The sequence below is a fragment of the Hypanus sabinus genome, chromosome 1, assembly GCF_030144855.1.
Source record: "Hypanus sabinus isolate sHypSab1 chromosome 1, sHypSab1.hap1, whole genome shotgun sequence".
Taxonomy (NCBI): domain Eukaryota; kingdom Metazoa; phylum Chordata; class Chondrichthyes; order Myliobatiformes; family Dasyatidae; genus Hypanus; species Hypanus sabinus.
The window spans coordinates 88,057,154-88,076,666 of record NC_082706.1 but is presented as its reverse complement, the minus strand read 5'-3'; the positions used below and the strand labels follow the sequence as shown (position 1 = coordinate 88,076,666).

Here is a 19,513-nt window from a genome sequence, read left to right as displayed (position 1 = left end):
GCTCCCTTTCACTTTTGCTCTCCCTCTCCCTCTCACTCTCAAAAAAATTGAGTTCTGGGATATAGTATATAATTTGTGGCTGTCAGGGAGCCACTGTCAATATGCGAGAGACTCCCGGAACTTCCGGAAAGGTGGGATGTCTGTAATAAAACTGGAGTAAATCTGTTCAAGAGGGAGATGTCATATGTGAGATTGAACTCTGCTGTGCCACAGACAACAAGCAGCAGCTGCGAAAACAAAGACGGAAAAACCAAAAGAGCCAACCACTAACCACAGTCACCACTTACTCGTACCCACACTGCACTAGAACATGTGGTTAAAATTGTACAAGGCATTGGTGAGGCCAAATTTGGAGTATTGTGTACAGTTCTGGTCACCAAATTATAGGAAAGATGTCAACAAAATAGAAAGAGTACAGAGGAGATTTACTAGAATGTTAACCTGGGTTTCAGCACCTAAGTTACAGAGAAAAGTTGAACAAGTTAGGTCTTTATTCTTTGGTGCATAGAAGGCTGAGGGGGGACTTGATAGAGGGACTTAAAATTATGAGGGGGATAGATAGAGTTAATGTGGATAGGCTTTTTCCATTGAGAGTAGGGGAGATTCAAACAAGAGTTGAGAGTTGAGAGTTAGGGGGCAAAAGTATAGAGGTAACACGAGGAGGAGCTTCCTGATTCAGAGAGTGGTAGCTGTGTGGAACGAGCTTTCAGTAGAAGTGGTAGAGGCAGGTTCGACATTGTCATTTTAAAAAAATTGGATAGGTATATGAACAGGAAAGGAATGGAGGGTTATGGGGCGAATGTAGGTTGTTGGGACTAGGTGAGAGTAAGTGTGAAGCACTGGCTAGGAGGGCTGAGATGGCCTGTTTCCATGCTGTAATTGTTATATGGTTATATGTTATATGTGGGTTCTGGATTAGCCTCTACAGCCACCTGAGGACTAACCCATGGACAATCCCTTACTCAACTAAGTGATCACTCCACTACTACCTCGTATCTGGAGGGTGAAGAGGCGATAGGAACAGAGATGACAGAACAAATAGGAGTAAATCAGTTTACTTTTGTCTTGGGAAACTACAATCATTGGTGTGTCAGGGAGATTAATGCAGGGACCCTAAATATATCAGTAGTTTGGATGATAGATAAAGTGTAATATATCCATATTTGCTGACAATACCAAGATAGGTGACAGGGAGGATTTAGAGAGGCTTTGAGTGAACAGGCAAATGAGTGGGCAAGAAGAACATAATGTGGAAAATGTGAAGTCATCCATTTTAGCAAAATTATTAGAGAGGTGGAATACTTAATTTAGAAAGGAGAAGCTCAAAAGATGCTATAAGAACTTGAATGCCCTCATACACAAATCACTGTGCAGATTCAGCAGACATTTAAGAAAGCAAATGTAATGGTATTCTTTGTTGTAAGTGGGTTTGAGTACGGATGTTGAGATCCTTCAAAAATGCTCCAAAGGTTGTAAGGGTGGATCAAAAAGGGGTACAGTGTCTTGACCTTCGTTAGTCTGGGGATTAAGTACAGCGAGGTTAATGATGCATCTCTGCAAAACCCTGTTTAGACCACACTTGGACTATTGAGTTCAGTTCTGGTTACCTCTTTATAGGAAGGATGTGATAGCTTTAGAAAGAGTGCAGAGGAGATTTATCAGCCTGAGAGAAGCCTCATCACAGCAGTAGTGGAAGCCATGGACTAACGTTGAAATGCGAATGGGGATCGGAATTAAAATGGTTGGCCACCTAGAAATCCTGCTCGTTGCAGGTGGATCAAAGGTGTGAAGGGAAATAAACAGTTGACGTTTTGGGCCAAGACCTTTCATCAGGAACTCCAGCTGAAATATCGACTGTTTACTTACTCCATTGATGCAGCCTGCCCTGCTAAGTTCCTCCAGCATTTTGCGTGTTTTGCTCAAGATATCCGGCATCTGCAGATCCTCTTGTGCCTATGTGACGACAATACTCTGCTGATGCTTCAGAGTTGGACCAAAAGGAACTTATGTTTTTATATCATTAAAATTTGTATTCATAGTATTCTAGGGATGGTTACACATTACTTTGCGCTTTCCCTAATTGGTTCTGGCATCTCTGTATCAGCATTTTGGCTACAGGCAGTGAGGACCGCTTATTACTTACAGGCTGACGATTGAAAATCATTCAATGCAAAAACTTTGATTTACATAATTAAAGTTTGATTAAAAATTGCAGATTCAAAGCAATTACTCTCAGCAAAACCACATAAGGGAACATTTTTTATTTTTCTTATAACTGAAAGGATTTTGATATTTCCAAGGAAAAGTTCTCTTGATTCTTTTAAAAATTAAATGAAGTATCAATGAAAGTGGCATCAATTAACAATGAACAATATTCACAGGCATAATTATAAACATATTTCTGGATATTGATGAGTATTACACAATTCTGTAACACGTTTATTTATATCAATGACATTTCACCAAGATTCACAGACTCAGGGCTATAGCTATCGAGTCTTAACTTCCAGACTTCTAATCTCCAGTCGGGCTGTGACCTGAACTTCCGATCAACCTTCGGGCTTCAGTCTTTGGTATCAAACCAGGACTTGCCGATGATGGCAGATGAGAGCCGAAACGGTACCTCCCAATTCTTGAACTCAATCCCCTGATTAATAAAGGCCAACACACCATACAACTTCTTAGCAACACTATCAACTTGTGTCAACTTTGACGGATCTACAGACTGTGACTCCAAACCCCTCTGTTCCTCCGCACGGCAAAGAATCTTGTCATTAACCCTCTATTCTGCCTTCAAATTTGACTTTCCAGAATAAATCACTTCACACTTTTCTGGATTGAACTCCATCTGCCATTTCTCAGCTCTATCAATACATCCTATCAATGTCCCACCTTAACCCTCAACAACCTTCTACACTATGCACGGCACCACTAATATTCAAGTCATCTGCAAACCTACTAGCCTTCCCTTCCACTTTCTCATCCAAAGCATTTATAAGAATTACAAAGAGCAAGGCCCAATAGCAGATTCCTATGGAACACAGGGTCACTGATCTCTGAGCAGAATACTCTCCATCTACTCCCAACCTCTGCCTTCTGTAAGTAAGACAAGTTTGCAGGGATCCCGTGCCTCCTGACTTTCCGAATGAGCATACGATGGGGAACCTTATCAAACACCTTACTAAATCCCATGTGCACCACATTCACTATTCTGCCTTCACCAATGTAGCTTTGCACTTCCTCAATGAATTTATTTCAACTTGCAAAGCACAGCAAAGCCCTTATCAGCCAATGCTTCTCCAACTGTTCATAAATCCTGTCCCTATGAACTCTCTCCAACTGTTGGCCCACCACTGAAGTAAGACTCACTGGTCTGTAGTTCCTACGATTATCCCTCGTACTTTTCTTGAATTTGCATGCACTCAAATGCATTTGCAGGACACATGTAGAAACGACTATTCCTGGGAATTGTTTAGGGTGCTCATTGAATAAAAGGCCAGGAGTTCCCATCCAGAAACTGCAAACCCACAACTCAGTTATGATTCTGAGCAGATTGATGAAGTTGAACTGAATTCTTATGTTTTTTAATTATTAATTTGTATGATTAAGTTTTGTGTTGGTGATTGAACAAAGCATTCTTTCCCAGATAGTTTACACTTCCCATCCAGTTCCAAGTAGCCACACCATTTGCAAAATTTATTTGATGGAGAACAAGCCAAGAAGGGTGCAGAGAAGGTGAAGGGAGCAGTCAGGAACAGAAATTATTCAAAAATTCATTGTGTTCTTTCCTGGTTCAGCTCAGGGTATTTTCATGTGTAATCACAAACAAAAGGAGAGAGCACATATGTTCAAGGCCACATGTGCAATAAAAAAGGAAAATAAATCTCTACAGTCGTAGGAATACAGAAATCTGAACAATACTTATCATCCTCTAAATAAGCTGATCTGCAGAATGCTAACTCACAGACTCTGCTCTCTCCTCCTCTCCCTCTCCCTCTTCCCTCTTCCTCTCCCTCTCCCTGTCCCTCTCAATCTCCCCCTTCTCTCTCTGTCTTACTCTCACTTCCTCTCTCACTCTCAGTCATTCTCTCTCTCCCCCTCTCTCCCACTCTCTCTCTCTCTCCCTCTCTCTCTCTCTCTCTCTCTCTCTCTCTCTCTCTCTCTCTCTCTCTCTCTCTCTCTCTCTCTCTCTCTCTCTCTCTCTCTCTCTCTCTCTCTCTCTCTCTCTCTCTCTCTCTCTCTCTCTCTCTCTCTCTCTCTCTCTCTCTCTCAGGTTAAGTCTAAGTCTCAATCTGATTTTTGCTCATATTTTATGTTGATGTTTTTGGTATGTTGGGGGGAGTTGATGTTCCGTGGATCTTCTTTGTTACGTGACTGTGGTGAAGACTGATTTTAGGGTTGTATACTGCATTCATGCTTTCAATCTTGGATTCAGCATACTCTGACTCTCTCTTCGTACTGTTTTTTTTATCTCAGCAAAAGCCACTTGCTGTGCCTAGCCAAAGGCAAAAGTCTCTTCTTGCACCAAGAAGGTGTCTTTTTATACTGTTCAAAAACCCTCACACTTGTACTTACCCATTCATTTGGTACCTGCACCTGCACAATGATCACCTTCCCCCAAAAAAAACACGTATCAACACCTTGCACTGTTCTGACTGTAGACTTGTATTCCCTTAACCTTCTCAGTACATTGCTGTGGACTGGTTGTATTGTACTTTCCAAAACAATCTTTCTCCAAGCTAACAGCATTGTCTTCCAAACTTCCATTTTATTTTAGCATACACCAAGGAGGAATCACACTTAACTTTTTCCTTACACACTCATCTTGTTCAAGTTCAAGTTTATTGTCATTTCAACCGTATACATGTATACCACAAAACAAAACAAGGTCCCTCCACACTAAGGTGCACATCATAATACATATAATTTGTTCACAGCATATAAAGTAAAATTACCACAAATTAGTTAACAAATAATAAGGTGCACTTCTGACAAAAGTTCATAACTAAATAGCTTGTTGTATTCACACTTCATTACGATGTGATGAATCTGCAAACTCCACAGAAGACAGTATTAGGATTGAACCCAGATTGTTGAGATGGTGAGACAACATCTGTAATCACAATGCAGTGTGCCACCTATTTTTATCTGATTAACTAATGAAAGTGATGTGGATGCTGCTCACTGTACCATGTGGAAGGCAGGCACTTCCTGCTGGATAATGGAGAAACAACATTGTCCTCAGAACATGAAACAACAATTTCAAATGAGCGTTAAATTGGTTAATAACTGGGGATATCTTATAGGGTTTGAAATCCAGTGTGTTCCTTTGAAGCAACTTTACGATCAATCAAACACACAGGCAATTCCTTTCACTGTTCCATTAATGTAATCCATTACTTCTGCAGCCTTCTTCCAGTGAGATTTAGAATGAGTGACATTTTAATCCTTTAAGCAGTCGTCACGGAATTTGTTGTGTTTATGAAATCTCTATACTTATTCAGTATGTAGGAGTGCGAGTATGTCTGTTTACGGTGAATTTCCAATGACAGAGCATTCTGGTTTGGAAACACCACAGCCCAAGAACAGAAAAGCCTACCAAAAGTGGTGGATACAGCCTCGTCCATCAAGGAAAAAGCCCTAGTCATTGAGCACATCTAAAAGGAACACTGTCAGAAGAAAGCAGCATCCATCGTCAAGGAGCCCTGCTATACAGGCCATGCTCTCTTCTTGCTGCTGCCATTGGGAAGGAGGTACAGGAGCCTTAGGTCCCACACCACCAGGTTCCTGAACAAGCGTGGATAACTACTCATCTCAACATTGAACTAATTCTGCAAACTCACTTTCAAGGACTTTGCAACTCTGTTCTTGGTTTTATTTATTTATTCAAATGTTTGTATTTGCAGTTTTTCTTCTTTTGAATATTGTTTGTGAGTCTCTGTGTGTACCTTTTCACAGATTCTATTGTATTTCTTTGTTCCAATGTGAATGCCTGCAAGAAAATGAATCTCATGGTAACATATGATGTCATACATGTAGTTTGGCAAAAAGTTTATTTTGAACTTTGAACAGCAAGCATCCTTTGGTAAGTGTAGTTCACAATGGCAGCTCTCGCAGCTCAAGAGTACAACCAGTAAGCTAGAGAAGACCGACATTTTGTCCAACCCACCCCACCTGGGAGCCATGGCATTCTCTTTACCGGGGATTTGAGCCGTGGAAGTAAACTTGACCCTGTTGTGTTTGTGAGCCATTCCTAAAGACTCAGCAGTCTGAACATGGCGAGGGGAAGAAGACAGTGCAATGCCTTTCTATCCCAGGTAGACAGGCAGAGAGGAGGAATTTCAGACAAATAATAAACAGCTTTATAACGTGCAAAAGCCAAGAAAAGCTGCAGATGGGAGAAAAAAATGATCAGATCACAAGCTTTTCCTTGTCCTGTCAAAAGAAGATATTGTTCAATTTTCAGTCATAATTTATTGGCTTTTAAATTGAAATACTGTTGTTGCAGAGAAAAGTGATGGGATGGATTCAGGGTAGAGATGGAATGGACCAGAGCAAAATAAAAATAAAATCCATTTAACATAAATACTTGAAGCTGTTTCTGTGCAATGAGAGATTTATAACCGCTATTGTTGTTTTTCATGGTCAGTAAAATGAAGAACATAAAATTACAGGTGACACAAAGATTGGTGGAGTTGTGGATAGTGTAGTGGGTTGTCGTAGATTGCAATGGGACATCGACAGTACACAGAGCTAGGCTGAGGAGTGGTGGATGGAGTTCCACCGAAAGGAGTATGAAGTTATTCATTTTGGAAGTTGAATTTGGAGGCAGTGTACAGGGTTAAAGGCAAGATTCTTAGCAGTGTGGAGGAACAGAGGGATCTTGGGGTCCACATCCTTCACCCCTCAAAGTTGCCTTGCAAAAGTTGATAGGGTGGTTAGGTATGGTGTAAGGTGATTTATTTCAAGGACCACAAGGAAATGTTGCAACTCTATAAAACCTTGGTTAGACCACACTTGGAATATTTTATTTTGTTTTAGTCACTTCATTTTAAGAAGTATATGGAAGCTTTAAAGATGATGCAGACCTAATTTACTAGAGTGCTGCCTGGGTTAAAGAGCATAGATTATAAAGACTTTGGCTGGTGGTGTAGTGGCATCAGCACTGGACTTCAAGGCAAGAGGTCCTGGGTTCAAATCAGGCCATCTCCTTGCACACTTTCCATCTGCTCTGGGTTGAGCATCAAGCTAGCAACTTGGCCTCATAAAAAACAAAGCAGACAAAATGCCAAAGAAACAGCAATATTGCTGCCCAAGGTGCAGAAAGGAATAATAGCTTATAAGGACAAGTTGAACCAGCTAGGGCTTTTCTCTTTGGAGTGAAAGAAGATGAGAGGTGACTTGATACATGTGTACAGATCAAGTGGACAGCCAGAGTCTTTTCTTCCCAGGGTGAAAATGACTAATATGAGGAGGCATCATTTTAAGGTGATTGGAAGAAAGGATAGGAGAGATGTCAGAGGTAAGTTTTTTACACATAGAATGGTGGGTATGTGGGATAGAATGTCATGAGTGCTGATCGAGGCAGATACATTAGGGATATTCAAGAGACTCTCAGATAGGCACATGGATGATAGAAAAATGGAGAGCTATGTGAGAAGGAACAATTAGATTGATCTTAGAGTAGGTTAAATAGTCGGCACAACATTGTGGGCTGAAGGGCCGTATTGGGGTGTAATGTTCTATGCTCTTTATAAGTTATTTTTTTTTCTCTTCTATTAAAACCTTTTGGAGCAACACACAGCATAAGCACTACCAATGTGATGCTGATGTTGGAACCATTAGCATAAAGGTGATTCAGATTGAAGATTGCTAAACTAATCTCAGTCTCTTGCTCATAAAACCAAACGACATAGGCACTGAAGTAGGCCATTTGGCCCATTGAATCTGCACTGCCATTCCATCAAGCTGATTTAAGACTATAAAACCATAAGACAAAGGAGCAGAATTAGGACATTTGGCCCATCAAGTCTGTTCCACAATGGTTGATGTATTATCCCTTTCAACCCCATTCTCCTGCCTTCTGCCCATAACCTTTGATGCCATGAATAATCAAGAACCTATCAATTTCTGGTTTAAATATGCTGAATGAATTGGCCTCCACAGCCATCAGTGGCAATGAATTCCACAGATTCACCACCCTCTGGCTAAGGAAATTCCTTCTCATCTCTGTTCTAAATGGATGACCCTCTATTCTTTGGCTGCACCCTTTGGTCCTAGACTCAACTACAATAGGAAACATCCTCTCCACATCCACTCTGTCTTCCAATTTTTGATAGATTTCAATGAGATATTTCCCCCTCCCTTCTTCTAAACTCACGAGAGTACCGGCCCAGAGCCATCATATGTTAATCCTTTCATTCTCAGAATCATTTTCATGAGCCTCCACTGGACCCTCTCTAATGCCAGCACATCTTTTCTTTGATAAGGGGCCCAAACTGCTCACAATAACTCAAGAGTGATCTGGCCAATGCCTTGTAAAGCCTTGGCATCACATCCTTGCTCTAATATTCTAATGCTCTCAAACTAGAAGCCATTCAGATCATTGTATGCTGATATCACATTCAGACCATTGTGTCCAGATGAAAGGCCTTGGCCCAAAGTGTTGACTCTTTATTCCACTCCATAGATGCTGCATGACCTGCTGAGTTCCTCCAGCATTTCAGGTGTGCTATTCTGGATAAGATGGCCCAGACCTCATAATCCTGCCCCTTTCATCACTTGCTGATTGCTACAGGCCTTATTCCAATATGTTCCGGTGGATTCCCTCAATGGATAACGACTGTACATGGCATTGTTTATCATGGGATGCTGATGATGGACCTCGACCATACAGTCTTTGACAGATTGGGGTCAGGGTCCACTGGCACGGATTGCAAGGTATTTGAAGACTTCATTGCTGCACTCTTCTTCCATCTTCACTGCTGTTGTCATGAGTGATCACCTTCCACCAGCTCCACCGCTGAGGTCTTGGTTAGATCGCTCTTTGTCTAGAACCACCCCCTTGACCTTCCTGCAATGGGTGTCCCCACCAGGAGCAAAGCGTCAGATGGCTCCAGACAGCATCGCAGATGGGATATCAGGAACTCAGAAGCCTCTCCCCCACCATGACAAGTTGACGATCCACAGAACATGGATCGAGAGCAGAGTAGATGCAGGACACCCTGCTACAAATTATACATCCTCTGACACCAAAAAACCTTACAGGATTTACAAAACCTAAGTCAGAAGTGTAGGATCAAGACCAGGGATCAACTTACTCATCATATACATTTACCTCATTGGGAATTTTCTGTGGTGTGTTGTTTGGGGTCCAACATGAAACAAAAACAATTATCCATTTCTTCTTCCAGTAAACTAATTCCACACCCCCTCCTCCATTTCCCATTCTGACCTTTCTCGCCTTCTCACCTGCCTGTCACTCACCCCTGGGTCCCCCCCTACTTCCCTTTCTCCTATGGTCCACTCTTACCAGATTCTTTCTTCTCCAGCCCTTTACCTTTCGCACCCACATGGCTTCATCTATCACCATCCAGCTGGCCTCCTTCCCCTCCCCACACCTTTTTATTCTGACATCTTCCCCCTTCCTTCTCAGTCCTGAGGAAGAGTCTCAGCCCAAAACATTGATTGTTTATTCTATTCCATAGCTGCTTTGCATCTCCAGGATCTGTAGACTTTCTCATGTTTGAAATTAAATACCAGCATGTATTCACAATGGAAGCAGCATTATAATAAGTGATTTAAAGTGCTTACAGTGTAGTACAGTGACTGAGGTAATGGGGTGGGGTGGGGAGGGGGGTGAAGTTGTCTAACTAGAATCACTGATCAGATTAACTGCCCAGGGAAGAAATCTTTAAGATGGCATGAAGTTTTTGTTCCAATGCTTTCCAGAAAGGAAATTTTGGAAATGTCAGTTTGCTGGGTTTGTAGTGTCGACAATGAATCCCTCCCCACTTCGTCATCCTGGACACATACAAGATGGTAGACTGCAGCCAATGACCTTTTCTGCTGACCTGATAGTTCTGTTATTATTAAAGTTGACATGTATACTATGAAAGAATGAAACTTTCATAAATGCAACTTAACAGTTTTTTTTAAAGTGTTTCTTTCTTTTTCTCTCCAATAGGGAACGATTTAAACTTGACAAAAGTTCCTCGAGCACAAACCTTCCCTAGCTACGTCTCAGAACAGAGTCATGAGCACCAACACTTATTATCTCCAACTAGTAGCTACGGATCAAACTACAGCTCTGGGTTGGCCCAGTGATGTGCACCGAACAATTGGAGGAGTCACTGTGAGCCGGGCCACATGTTGAGAGAAGCCTGATTGGGTAACTGTGAGAGGGCAAGGACTAAATACAGGTGAAACAAAACAAGTCTTGGATGGCGTTTGCTGTATTTGGAGCATTCAGGTGATAGACTGAATATTCATAGGCTTAAAAATACCTGTACATCTTTTTTAATATTAATTGGCTCCCACCTGCTGATAACTACATACCTCCTTGGGAAATAGAATTTGATGTATAAAAATGCAATGTAGAGTATTTTTAAAATTCAGCTGCTGTAAAACATAGCTTCTGTGTGTAAAACACAATTGTTTGGACAGGTCTAAAAGTGGTTGAGTCAAATTGTCCGTGTCTGTGATGACTGTCAAACTCGTTTTTGTTTCTAATACTAATTCAGGTATTGCTTTCAGATCTGCCCTGCAGAAATTTCCATATATCAATAGGTTTTTTTTTCATTTGACATCAGATTGCAGTGTTGTTTGATGTGTTTTACTTAATCTGTTTGATTTACTAAGGTGAATTTTCTCTGATGGATGATAGTGTGATCATTCAACTCGTGTATGATGTTCCCCTAAGGGGTTATCCATTGGTGGGTCTGCAGGTGGCTGTAGACATCAGTCCGGGTCCACATAATTCCAGGATGTTAGGGCAAATGCCCTTAAAGGATAATGCTGTGCGTGACTTTAATGTGGGGAAGCTGATGCATGAGCAGCCACCACATGGTTCTTAATGGATCAGATCAGGGTCAAGGACCAGTTGCATAGAATCCAAGATGACTGTGGACCCTTCACTGTTATTGTGATGTGTCATCATCTCTGCCAGCCCGACCGTTGAGGTTGGATCGGTCTTTGTCTGGAACCACTCCTTTGACCTTACCACCAGGGGTGACCCAACCGTGAGTTAAGCGCCAGATGGCTATCTCCAGGTAGCATCGCTCTCGGGATCTCAGGAACTCACAAGCCTCTCCAGCAGGATGAGTTGACCATCCTCTGAGAAGTTGGTGTAGCCTGCAGGACGAATAAGGGCTCAATGGTTCAATATTGCTGAGAGCTTGCTATGTCTGGAGAAGGGGCGGTGGTGCGAAATGGGAAGCGGATGAGCACTTGCCAAGGGTCAAATATGTACGATATCGAAGTGGTTTAAAGATTGCAGTTAATAGTTGCACACATGAAGAACAAAAGACCTAAGTCTTGATGAAGGGTCTTGACTAGAAACATTGACTGTTTATTCATTTCCATAAATGCTGCCTGACCTGATGAGTTCCTCTGGCATTTTGTGTGTGTTCCCCTGGATCTCCAGCATCACCAGAACCCCTGTGTTAAAAGTAAGTCAACTGATAAATGACCTTGCATCAAAAGAAAATAGATCCATAGCCAGAATGCATCACTGTGTCTGGCAGCATGTTGGAGAAGCTGTAATCAGAAATGTAGTCTCTTTGTAACCACAGATCATAATTTGTTCTTATTAAGGGTGATTTTTTTTAACTTAAACTTGGGCTTTCAGGTAACTGCAACTTTCATCCAATTAGACCAAGGATATGCAAATTCATTCAATGGCAACCTGGAAAATGTGACTATTTATCAACATGCACATTCTTGTGGAACTGGCACCCTAACTAGCTGAGTATTCAAACTTGAAGTTACATTAAGATCTGAATTATCAAAATATCTGAAGCCAGAGGTACAGGAAAAATACTGTCATACTCAACAGTTCAATCAGTAATGGCAGGCAGAGCCAGTAAATCAGTTTCGTTTACAGTCAGTGGACGCTTTATGAGATACACCTGTACACTTGCTTGTTAATGCAAATATCTGATCAGCCAATCATGTGCTAGCATCTCAATGGATAAAAGCATGCAGACATGGTCAAGAGGTTCAGTTGTAACATTAGAATGGGGAAAAATATGGGCTAAGTGACTTTGTCCGAGAAATGATTGTTGGTGCCAGAAGGGGTGGTTTGAGTATCTCGGAAACTACTGATCTTCTGGGATTTTCACACACAATAGTCTGCAGTGTTTACAAACAGTGCTGCAAAAAACAAAAATGCATCCAGTGTGCAGCAGTTCTGTGAGAATGCCTTGTTATTGAGCGAGGTCACAGGAGAATGGCCAGACTGGTTCAAGCTAACAGAAAGGCAACAGTAACTCAAATAACCATGTGTTCTAACAGTGGTGTGCAGAAGGGATTCTCTGAACACACAATACATCAAACCTTGAAGTGGATGGACTAAAGCAGCAGAAGACCACACCGGGTTCCACTCCTGTATCTAATAAAGTGGGCACTAAGTGGAAGTTTTTGCACTAAAAACATCAACCACGCTGCTTCTCTCCCATGATGCTGCTGGGTGTTTTCAACTTGCACTGCTTCTGTGTCAGATTTTCAGTAACTAAATTAATTTGCACTTCTTATATACTGAACTTGATCATTATCAATGCAACTTTCAGCTACGGTCCATCCAACACTAATCTATGTGTCACAAATTCCAGTCCATTACCCTCGTTCCAGTCCTGATGAAGGGACACAGCCCAAAACATCAACTGTTTATTCCCCCTCCATAGAAGCTGCCTGGCCTACTGAGTTCCTCCAGTGTGTATTGCTCTTGATTTCCAGCATCTGCTGAACCTCTTGTACCTATCGTATTCCAGACCATCACCCTCGCTGCTGTCAAAGGCATTTTTGCTATATTTATATGCCCTTATTGTCCAGAGATACTTAAAGTCAAATTGACTGTTTATTTTCCAATTTAACTTTTAAAATAAAGAATTTAGCTCAACTACATTAAACAATAGTAAATTAGTTTAAATGCAAATTATTAAAATAGTAAGTTAAGACTATAAGACATAGGAGAAATTTAAGTTAATTGGCCCATCAAGTCTGCTCTACCATTCCACCATGGATGATTTACTATTTCTCTCAATCCCATTCTCCTGCCTAAGATATACATGGATATTACCTGGATTGAGGAGCATGCCTTATGAGAATAGGTTGAGTGAACACGGCCTTTTCTCCTTGAAGCGATGGAGGATGAGAGGTGAACTGAGAGAGATGTACAACATAATGAGAAGCATTGATCATGTGGATAGTCAGAGGCTTTTTCCCTAGGCTGAAATGGCTAGCACGAGAGGGCACAGTTTTAAGGTGCTTGGAGTTAGGTACAGAGAGATTGTCAGGGGTAAGTTTTTTACGCAGAGAGTGGTGAGTGCGTGGAATGAGCTGCTGGCGGTGGTGGAGGCGGAAACGATAGGGTCTTTTAAGAGATTCCTGGATAGGTACATGGAGCTTAGAAAAATAGAGGGCTATGGGTAATCCTAGGTAGTTCTAAAGTAAGGACATGTTCGGCACAGCTTTGTGGGTCAAAGGGCCTGTATTGTGCTGTAGGTTTTCTATGTTTCTGTGTTTTTCCCCGTACCATTACCGAGGTACAATGAAAAACTCGTTTTGCATACAGACTCCTCTGGCCATACAGATCAATTCATTACAATGTGCATTAAGGTAGTTAGTACAAGGCAAAGTGAAATAAAAATATGTCAACAGAGAGTTTAATTTAAATTTAATTTTGTTTTTATTATCATAGGTCCCAGATTGTACTGAAATAAATGGCAAAAAAAATGCTAATTTGAATTTAGTTTTTAATTAATTACACTGGACAACAAAGATATTGCTTCCTGAATACTTTTGGGTGTACCTTATGTATTTTGGACTGCAAATCATGAAAATCACTATGAAATTTCCCTATCTTGCACAATTTTTTTGAAATTGCCTGGGCAGGCTTAGGCAGGGTGGTTGCAGCATGGCAGGACAGGTTTTAGAAAGGCTGCTACTAGGAATGCAGCTTGGATGCACAAAGTACTGTTGTTTCATTTGCGAATGTGGCAACCATGCTGAAGAATCTCATTACATTAAAAGGATTGGTCACTCCATGAGCAGTTGGTTCCAGGGCAGAAAAGTGTGGCCCATGAGCCATCGAAGATATCTTTACCTTCTCTTCATATAAAACTGGGACTTATGAAAAATTTTATCAATGTGATGAACAAGACTGGTGAAGGATTTCAATATTTGAGACAGATGTTTCCCAGAAGTACTGATGCCAAGATTAAGGAAGGCATTTTTGTTGGTCCACAAATCAAACAGGCCATCAATGTCAGGCAAATCAAAGAATTTCAAGTGGGACTGGAGAAAATTGCATGGGAGGCATAAAAGGAGGTTGTCGAAAAAATTATTGGCATCTACAGAGCTCCAAACTACATGCAGCTGGTTGACAACATGCTTCAAGCGTAGAAAACCAGGAAGTGCAACATGTCACCAAAGGTTCATTTTCTACATTCCTGTTCAGATTTCTTTCTTGCAAGTCTTGGAACTATCAGTGACAGGCATGGTGCAAGGTTTCACTGGGACATTGCGGTCATGAAGAAACAATATTAGGGCAACCGGGATCATCAATGCTGGCTGATTATTGTTGGACACTTAAGCAAGAAGCCTCAGACACTGAGTACAAATGAAAATCATCAACAAACCATTTTAGCTTAGTCAAACTGTTGCAAAGCATCAGCACCGTTATGTAATTAAACACATTTTATTCAATAAAAGATAATTTCCTGTTTCTCCAAATTTCTACGTGATACTAATAGTCTGAAATTATATTTACGTTCAGCTTCAAACGGTCTATTATATCCAAAAAAAGTTTCTGAGGAAGCAACACTTTCGAAAAAATTTGTTGTCCAGTGTTATAGGTCAGTAATTCTGTTGAAGTGAATGTAATCACTGCCTTTACAGGCATTTTGGCTGCCATAAAGCTGAGAGGCCAGATGTGAAGTGCACCTGTCTTCCCAGCTCAGTACAAACCAGAAAATTTACTTGACTTCCTGGTGAGTTCAGTAGCAAAGTAGACAGCATTCAAAGTTCAAAGTAAATTTATTTTCAAAGTACATGTATGTCACCACATACTACCCCAGGATTCATTTTTTGCAGGCATTCATGTAAATATATGAGCTCACAGCATTGTTGCAAATTCCATTTTGCTATGTGCAGATGTGGAAACTGATGACACACGGACCAGGGGTGGGCAGAGCTCAGTCTTGAACTTGCATCACTAATCTCAGCACGGATTGGCTGTCAGCAATCCCTCCTGAGCATGCGTATTAACTCTTGTTTATAGGAATGTGCATTGTTGCGTTTATGTTGGTTGAAAAGAAACAAGTTTAAGAATTTATAATATGACCTGGAAGATGGAGACTGCAGGTACACAAGCAATCTACTGGGGGAACTCAATCGGTCAGGCAGCATCTGTAGAGGGAAATGGTGTGTTAGTCCCTGTTACACTGCTGGCGTTTAGGGCAGCAATGAGTGTCCTCCATCTTTGGTAGTGTTCAGGGCTTCCTTCATCATGTCAGTAGTTTCCTCTTGGTTTTCACTACTGTCTGTCATGAAAGTCCTGGGTGGAGACTCAGGAATACCATTGCACTCTTCATTGCTGTTTCCATAACAACTTTGTTCTACCACTCAGGTTTGTTAGCCCTGAACTGAGTATCCAAACCTGGAGAACCGGTGGACCACTCTTAGTCTGGCCTCTACCCTTTGACCTGGTTGTCATTGATGACTCTACCAAGGGCAAAAACATAAAGCCATGACTCCAGCCAACATAGCTCTCCAGGTCATTGAGTCACACAAGCCTCCAAACCATGACAACGTTGAGATCCTCTTGGAGGAGAGAGAAATGACCAGCTGCCATTTTGGGTCAAAGCCTTTCATCTGGACGCTGACAAAAACTCTTAATTTGAAATGTTGTCTGTCCATTTCCCCTTCAGGTGCTGTCTGACCTGTTCCATCCTTCCAACAGTTTGTTTGTGGCCTGGAGGATGCTCAGATCAGGTCCCATTTGATATTAATAAGAATGCAGGCCATGCCTCTCTTTATATATTAGATCACAATCAGAATTTAAGTATACATTATACTATTGAAATTGATATGAACCAAGATGTTGCCTGAAGAAATTCCCTTATGTGGTTCCACTGCAACCATATAAAAACATTCTACAAAATAATTTCCCAGCTCAAAATCTTGCCCTCGGGATGTGTCTTGCTCTCATTTCTCTGTAGCCTCCCCTCATCAAGATGCAATGTAGCAGGCTCTAAACTGGAGTATCCAGTGAGAAAGTCCTAATTTCCACTTGAGAATTGATTTTGTAGTCACTCTTCCCAGCTCATGCTAATTGACTGAACTAGACTCTTCGGTGACCTTGTTCTGACAAGTCAATTCTATAAACATTTTACCTGTTTCAAAAACCATGACTTATTTAACCATGCTTTGAAATTCATTAAACTGATGATCTCTATTTGTCCAGCAATCTTAATTAGTCACTGTTGGTAATACAAATCACAGCCAGAGAGTTAAAAGGTTTATGGTATAGTCGGGATCACTTTAATTTATAAACTAGGTAAAAGGCTCAATATTTCACTTAAGTTTTCAAGTGAGTATCCTATCAGAGTGGACAACAGGCCATTGTGTAAATTGGTATTGATCTGCTATCCCCTTAGGATAGGACGAAAGGAGAGGATATCTGGGATTATAAACAGGGAACTATCAAGAGTTCTGATTTAGTTCAGACTGGGCAATGGAAAAAAATAAGCATGAACTTGTTAAGATAAGTTAGGTAAGAAATGATAAACTTTACTTGTCACATGTACATCGAAACTTCAAAGTATGCAGTGAACTGCTCCTTTGTATCATTGACCAAAACAGTCTGAGGACGTGCTTGGGGCAGCCCGCAGCCCACAAGTGGCACCACACTTCTGCGGCCAACGTGCCCGCAAATCACTATCCTAACCCAAATATCTTTGGAAGGTGGGAGGAAATGGGGGCAGGATGAGAACATACAAACATGTTCTGGGGAGAGACTGTATGGTTAAATTGACTAACCTCGCAAAATTTTTTCGGAAGGTAGTTGTAGCATCAATGAGGTCAACGTACTTGATGTCATCTGTGTGAATTTTAACCAAGTCATAGAGTCATAGAAAAGTAGAGCACAGAGATAGGCCCTTCAGCCCATCTAGACAGTACTGAACCATTTAAGCTGACTACTCCCATCCACTTGCACCCAAACCATATCCCTGCCATCCATGTACCTACCCAAACCTCTCTTCAAAGCTGAAATTGAGCTTGCATGCACCACTTGTGCTGGCAGCCCATTCCATACTCTCACCACCCTCTGAGTGAAGAAGTTTCCCATTATGTTCCCCTTAAACTTTTCACCTTTCACCCTTAACCCAGGACTCCCAGTTGTAGTCCCACCCAGCCTCAGTGGAAAAAGCCTACTTGCAGTTAGCCTATCCATATCCCTCATAATTTTGTATACCTCTAACAAATCTCCTCTCAATCTTCTAAGTTCAAAAGAATACAGTCTTAAATACAGTCCAATCATTCCTTATAACTGAGGTCCTCCAGTCCCAGCAGCATCCTTGTATATTTTCTCTGTATTTTTCAACCTTATTTACAACTTTCCTGTAGGTAGGCAACCAGAGCTGCACACAATACTCCAAATTAGGTCTCACCAATATCTTAAACAACTTTTAATAAAGTCCCAAAAGGCAGACAAGCGAATAAAGTAAAAGCACAAAGGATCTAAGGATAAGTGGAAAATGGATGCGAAACTGGCTGAGCAATGGAAAGCAAAGGATAAATGGTTGACAGGTCCCTTTGCAATGGGAAGACTGTTACAGGTAGTGTTGCACTAGGCTCAGTTCTCCAACTTTTGCTGCTTGTTATATATAAAAATCACTTACAGATAAGTGTAGGTAAGAAGAAAACTAACTTTGTGGGCGATGCAAAAGTTGGCCATGTGAAGATTGCAGGACGCTACAGATCGCCAGCTCAGGTGGGTACATAAGAAGAGAAATGAATTTAATCCAAAGGTTTGTGAGGCAATGAATTGGCAAGTTGCAATTAGACAACTGAGAGGACATTTAGTTAGAAGGATCTTAGAGAGTACAGACACAAATCAATTAAAGTGCAGGAAATATTGATAAGGTTGAAGAGGCAAACTGGCTGCTTTCCTTTATTAGCTGTGAGAATATAAAATTGTGGACGTAATCATGCTTGAACTGTACAAAATGCTTGTGAAACCATGTACTGAGTACTACATAGGTTCAGGTAGCCGCATTATAGGGAACTTGTGATTTGCTGGAGTAAGTGCAGAAGAGATTTCCAGGATGGTTCAGTTATAGTCACAGGATAATCTGGGTCTGTTTCTTTGGAATTGAGCCTGTGTGAAAGAGTCAATAGAGGAGTACCACGTTACAACTCAGCAGGTCAGGCAGCATCAATGGAGAGGAATGAACAGACACTACTTCAGGCTGAAACCCTTCATCAAGGTCAACTGTTTATTCTGCTCCATAGACGCTTCCTGACCTGCTGAGTCCCTCAGCAATTTGTGTGCATTCTCAAGAAACTCTTGTCAGTATAAGGTTACAGGTGACCTAGAAAGAGTGAGAGAGCATAAAGTATTTGGCAGTAGAACTAAGAGACAGTTGAGTATTTTATTTTTCACACATAGTCGCCTGAAACTTCCTGACCGAAAGAATGGCACAGACAGAAAACCTTAGTGTGTTTAAACGGTTATTATAAAACAGTCATTGAAAGGTCATGATGTCTAAGGCTGCAGCTCAAGTGATGGATGGTGAGATTAGATTGGAAGCTTTTTATTTTGACTAGTGCGGATAAAATGGCCAAGTGGCACATTTTCCATGATGCAGGGATTGTCTGCAGACAGGACCTGACATCAGGTACCAACAACATAGCCTGTTGGTTGCCAGTAAACAATCTAAGTAGAGGGGAAAATGGAAACAGATCTCAATGCGCATGCTGGCAAAGGTGAAGCAAACATTTTTTAAGAATATTAATTTGAGGCAGTTATCTCTCTCTGTGACTCCCTTGTTTATTCATCCCTCCCCACTGATCTCCCTCCCGGCACTTATCCCTGCAAGCAGAACAAGGGCTACACCTGCCCCTACACCTCCTCCCTCACCACAATTCAGAGCCTCAAACAATCCATCCAGGTGAGAGAACACTTCACTTGCAAGCTTGGCAGGGTTATCTACTGTATCCTGTGTTCCAGGAGCAGCCTCCTCTACATCAGCGAGACTCAACATAAATTGGGGACCGCTTTGTCAAGCAC

General features: G+C 41.4%; 1 protein-coding gene across 2 annotated transcripts in view; it reads left to right on the top strand.

The window, feature by feature from the left end:
• The window catches only part of dok6 (docking protein 6), a 527,037-nt gene extending 512,966 nt beyond the window's left edge, over positions 1–14,071 (top strand). For both annotated transcript variants that reach the window (XM_059971537.1, XM_059971547.1), the window contains one exon: positions 10,187–14,071. In XM_059971537.1, coding sequence (XP_059827520.1) covers positions 10,187–10,326 — 140 coding nt within the window. In that variant the 3' untranslated portion in view covers positions 10,327–14,071. The remainder of the gene's footprint in view (positions 1–10,186) is intronic.
• The last annotated feature ends 5,442 nt before the right edge of the window (positions 14,072–19,513 follow it).